Here is a 5803-nt window from a genome sequence, read left to right as displayed (position 1 = left end):
CCCCACAGCAGCACAGGCGCAGCCCCCGCCGCAGCCCCTGCCTCAGCCCCCTACCACGCCGGTGAGACTGACACCCTCAGCATGCCCTCCATTCTGACCCCCTCCCTGCAAATTCCCATCCCTCTGACTGCCATGTACCAACCAGTCTCATCCACGTCCACCTTTCTGTCTGATAACTGCATCTTCAACACTGTTTGTAGCATCCATCACAAAGGGAATGTTACATCTTTCAACTTAAGGGAGCAATGAAATAAACATGGAAAGTGTTCATCTTTGGTGGTTTCCACCCTGCATGTATAAAAGCAATTGAGATGATGCCAATACCTCATTCGTTTTCTCTGTCTCTCCCTCCCCCCGTGTTTCAGCTGTCTCAACCAGGGACAAGTCTGGATAACCGCGTGCCCACCCCGGCCTCAGCTGCCAGCGCTGACCTGCACTCACAGCATGTCGGCGCAGACCTGCCAGTCCAGGAGCTGAAAGCAGAGGCACACCATGACCAACAAGAGTTTGAGGCCGCTGGCGGCAAAACTGAGCCCAAGATGGAGGTGGGTTGAAACAATATGTTGATAAAATAAAAATACAATAAAAAAAGCGTGATTTTAAATGTCCTCGGTTTTGTCATTGTTAACAACATAATTCTTACTCCATTACCAAAGTGTTAAATAGATCTAAACAATAAGTAGACTTGAACCTAAACAAGGCTAAAAGCAAATTATCTTTTCATCTGTGGACATTATAAAGGCACCATCACCCTCAGCTTTTTAAACAGATTGGCTATAACCTATGGCTACATTAAATACATTTTAATTGTCGATGTCCTTATGAAGTTGCTCCTCTTGCTCTTTGCTGGTAGTTAGCTCCTTATATTGTTTCTGAACTTCATTCATTGCGATCATTTATATGAGTGATCAAATTGGTGATGTTGAAGGATTTGACACAGCATCCTTCTCGCATTACTTTGACCTTGCAAATATTGCATAATCCTTTTTTCATTGTGAAAAACATCCAACTATACAACAGCACCGCCCTGACACACGACGCGGCTAGATGGAAATAATCAACAGTCCAGTTTTGCTCAGCGTGCCGATATTTAAAACAAAAACTAACATCGGCAGATAAAGATATGAATGCATGTTTATCAAAAGGTGAAGATTAATACGTTTTGTGGCATTAATGCTGCTTTGTACCCCTTGTGATAAGCATACAATTGTACTCCTTTATCCCTAATTTGAGAACTTAAGATTGTCAAAAGAATGAGAATTTCATGGGATGCACACTTAAACTCCTCAGCGATAAACATGTTATGCTGCAGAATATCAAGGTTTTGCATATGAGAGATAGTTTCAGTTATCCGTCATCCAAGTCTTTGTAGTGTCAAGTTTTAAAACATGACTGTGGTATAATGAGTCATTTTACGTTTTGTCTGTAGACTGAGAAAGACTTTGCTTCAACGGTGGTGGTGAAGAAGGAGGAGACAGAGGAAAAGCCGGAGCCAATGGACGTTGAGGAGAAAAAGCCGGAAATGAAGGCAGAACCCAAAGAAGAGGAAGAGGGTGGAGCCAACAGCACAACCTCCTCATCCCCCTCTCAGTCACGGAGGAAAAGTAAGTCTAATGCCAAGGGATGAATAAAATCTTTTTAGAGTCTGTGACGGATCCACTCAGTAAGCAAAGAGGGTTTCTGTCATTGCCGCTAATGTTAATACACCCAATCTTTGCCAACTGTGAGACAGTCATGACTTATTATGACTATTATGATATTATGATTATTCATTTAAACTTATGACAAGATTTTTAGTCTGGCACTGCCTCTGAACAATGTCCCAACTCTTGAAAGCCTTCTTTGATCTTGGCAGCATTTTACACAAATAATGAATGGGTTGTGCACCTGCTGTTTAGAATATACCTGACAAGTCATGATACCCATGATAAAGTTTCAGTTTTTTTTTCCTCTACAGTAAACCCTGCTTCTCCCCCCCCATCTTTTTTTATTTACTTTTTCTATATTACTTACCCATACCTTACCTTTATTTCAGTCTTTAAGCCCGAGGAGTTACGCCAGGCTCTGATGCCGACTTTGGAGTCTCTCTACAGGCAGGACCCCGAGTCGCTGCCTTTCAGACAACCAGTAGACCCTATGCTTCTGGGTATCCCTGTACGTAGCACACATGCACATAACCTTTTGAAATGATGAAAAGTGTTGCTCATATGATGTTGTTAATAGTTTGGTTTTGGTGGATGCACATACTCTGATTTAGCTCCACTAGTTTGGCTCTTTTGTATGTAATGATACAACTTTGTATCTGCCCTTCTCTCTCCAGGACTATTTTGACATTGTTAAGAACCCAATAGACCTGTCCACAATAAAGCGCAAGCTTGACACGGGCCAATACCAAGAGCCCTGGCAATACGTTGACGATGTCTGGCTGATGTTCAACAACGCCTGGCTCTACAACCGCAAGACATCCCGTGTCTATAAGTACTGCTCCAAGCTGGCTGAGGTGTTTGAGTCAGAGATTGACCCTGTCATGCAGGGCCTGGGATACTGCTGCGGGAGGAAGGTGAGATTAAGCCAAATTACTAAAAACCCAATGTTTACTTTCTCTTTCACTCATGAGCCTTGTTTGGTAAAACACAAACTGTTGACTCAGTAGGATGAGCATACATTTTACTTGTCACCATGCGATTGTGAATATTTTAGTGATGGGTCCTCATCACCCAGCACTAAGATGAGGCAGATTTAGACGCTAAAGAGTACAATTCAAATTCCTCTGGCTGATAATTTTCCTACTCCTGAGGCAAAGGATTTGTCAGAAGTTTGTTCTCCAGCTTTGTCATCTTTCTTGTGTCTGCAGTACGAGTTTTCCCCTCAAACCCTCTGTTGCTATGGCAAGCAGCTCTGCACCATACCTACTGGAGGCACATACTACAGTTACCAGAACAGGTGTGTGGGGGTGTGTGTGTGTGTGGTGGCGGTGTGGTGTGTTGTGTGTGATGTGGGGTGTGTGGTGTGTGTGTGTGTGTGTGTGTGTGTGTGTGTGTGTGTGTGTGTGTTGTTTTTCTGTGTATATCTTTGCAGTTATTGATGTCTGTAAACTCAACTATGTATCGGGTAAAAAATAACATTGCACTAATTGGAATTTGAATCTCACTGAATTGTCTCATGCCTATTACACATTTGCATGAACAGTTGTTCATTAAGTGTTTTAATGGGCAATAAATGCAGCCATTTGAACAGTATTATCCACCCCCTGCAGCCTGGGATCTGTTCCTCTGTAGCTCTAGAGGGACCACTGTAATTCAGGCAGTGGTGTCATCCTGACAGCTTTGGCTTTAATGGCTCTGCCTCCAGGTCGTGGCACGGCATGAGACTACAAAATGGTTTTGCTCACAACCTTTATTATCAGCCAAGTTCCAGTGTTGCACGTACAGGGAAACACTCTGAGGACTAAACCCAAAAGAGAGAGACAGAGCAACAAAGCAGTGTGTTGATTGTGTTTTGCTCAGCATCTATCGAGGGACTAAGTGAATACAGTGTTGCGGCCCCCGCTCCTGACAGATGAAAATATATCGCGTTGGCCACAAACAGTGTTGCCGATCAGTGCCCTTTCCTCTCAATTGAAAGCAAACAGATGACTGCTTGCACCAAGTTCCTTAAAAGTATAAATTATTAGTGGCCCCTGCTGTATAAGCGTGGTTACTGCAGTCCTATTTCACACTTAAACTGGGCATTTCAAGTGCAGAGCAGCACAGAAGCAGTAGTGATACAGCATAGCCTGACAGACAACATGAGGCTCCTGCAGCGCAGGCCATTTACACTCTCAATGGGAACTCAGGGATTCCTCACACTGTTATAAAACATAAAAGACAAGTGTTATATTGTGCACTATTATATTGGGCACACAGTAGCTGAATACTGAATGAGTGTTGAATGTGCTGAATGTTAAATGTGTGTTTTGTAGGTATCATTTCTGTGAGAAGTGCTTCAACGAGATCCAGGGGGAGAGTGTGACGTTAGGAGATGATCCTGCACAGCCCCAGACGTAAGTAAACTGCCCTTTGATAAACCCACTATAAAGAAAAAGTTTAAAAATTGGGCCTCATTCATTGTTTCAATTTCTTGAAATGTTAAATTCGTTAAAATATTTTTGCTTTCTTGCTTTGGGGATAAAATACTTTTCTTTTATAACTACTAGCACAACAACAAAAACTTCACCACTTTCTCCATAACACACCTCTCGGCAAATGTATTTCCTTAGATAGAGAAATAGGGGTGAAGTAGTAGTATGCTTTTTGCAAATAGTGGACCTGTCAATTTTTGTGCGCAAAATATGAAATTTTGTGCGCAAAATATGAAATTTTGTGCGCAAAATATGAAATTTTGTGCGCATGTAGTGAGGGGAGACTTCCTCCCTTTTTTGCCAGCTTTAGTGTTTTTTAAATGCTTTTTATGTATGATGAAAGAATATTTTGTGGACCCCCATAGACTCGGCCGTCAATGAGAAATTTCTGAAATAGAGAAATACAACAATGTTATTGTGTGTCTTGTTTTTTTCTTTCACACCAGGATGATATCAAAAGACCAGTTTGAACGGAAGAAGAACGATGTACTTGACCCAGAACCGTAAGTAGACACAAACCCTACACCATCTCAGAGAGAAGGACTAATACTGACATAGAAGCATGTTCTTTCTGTACTTCTTTTCATAAGTTAGTCTCATATGTGTTGAACAATCATTTTACTTCTTGTTCCAACTAACGTGGTCCTGATTTAAAATTATTTTCTGCCACCCAATTCTGGCTTTGTTTTTGTGCTTGCCGATCAATTATCTAAGCTTCAGTGAGGCCTGAGGACAACACAACAGCGCCACCTGCTGAGTGGAACTCTGTCAAAACTCCCTGCCCAATGAAAGTTTTTCCATCAGAGAATGCAGACTCTTACTGTAGTTCTTTGATATGCAGTGATTGCCTTTCACATTGTGACCTAGTGTAATAGGATGTCATCCCACAAAGGCACAGTTGCATTTGTTGCATGCTGTCTGAACAGTTAAGATAACTTAGACTTAGACTTAGACTTAGACTTCTCTTTATTGATCCTTTTGGGATGACTCCCGCAAGGAAATTGAAAATTCCAGCAGCAGTTTTAGCAAGAAAAAAGAAATTAAAAAATAGATAAAAGAAAGACAGTATAAAGACAACAAAATAACAATAATGATAATACAACAATAAGAACATTTGTCAAATAAACAGACAAAAGACCATAAATTTTATTAAAGTGTCAGTGTTGAGTCCAGTATTGAAGTGATAAGTGATAAAGTGGCTAGGTGTGAATTTAAGTCCAGGTGTGCGTGTATGTATGTATGTGTATGGTATGTATGTGTACTGTGTGTGGTAGTATGTGTAGGTATGTGTAGCATGTATGTACTGTGGTGTTATGTATGTATGTATGTATGTATGTATCTATGTATGTATTGTAACATTTATACAAATGATGGCCATCAAGAACGGACAGTTTTGAGAATTGTTTGATAATTTTCAGTTGCATTAAATCACCAGTGCATCAGTCATCCATGTCAAAGCCCATGTATAAGTGCTACATTAACAGTAACTGGCTGCCTAGCAACGTCCATGACATTTGTGATTGGTTTAACCTTGTGGACCCGAAAGGCTTGTCGACGAGCAAAAAAAGTACCTCTGATTTATAGCTTAATCATTTAGTAACCATGAAAGATAGAAACTTACCAATTGTTGTGGCTAAAAGCTAACAAGTTAGCGGTTACGGAGGTCTCTTCCGGGTCTTTCTA

General features: G+C 41.2%; 1 protein-coding gene across 2 annotated transcripts in view; it reads left to right on the top strand.

The window, feature by feature from the left end:
* The window catches only part of crebbpa (CREB binding lysine acetyltransferase a), a 54462-nt gene that overhangs the window by 38163 nt on the left and 10496 nt on the right, over positions 1-5803 (top strand). For both annotated transcript variants that reach the window (XM_032543560.1, XM_032543551.1), the window contains 7 exons: positions 366-545; positions 1430-1604; positions 2036-2154; positions 2321-2560; positions 2855-2943; positions 3962-4042; positions 4567-4623. In XM_032543560.1, coding sequence (XP_032399451.1) covers positions 366-545; positions 1430-1604; positions 2036-2154; positions 2321-2560; positions 2855-2943; positions 3962-4042; positions 4567-4623 — 941 coding nt within the window. The remainder of the gene's footprint in view (positions 1-365; positions 546-1429; positions 1605-2035; positions 2155-2320; positions 2561-2854; positions 2944-3961; positions 4043-4566; positions 4624-5803) is intronic.

The sequence above is a fragment of the Etheostoma spectabile genome, chromosome 2, assembly GCF_008692095.1.
Source record: "Etheostoma spectabile isolate EspeVRDwgs_2016 chromosome 2, UIUC_Espe_1.0, whole genome shotgun sequence".
Lineage (NCBI taxonomy): Eukaryota > Metazoa > Chordata > Actinopteri > Perciformes > Percidae > Etheostoma > Etheostoma spectabile.
The sequence above is the reverse complement of the archived record's forward strand: the minus strand, read 5'-3'. Positions and strand labels throughout refer to the sequence as shown.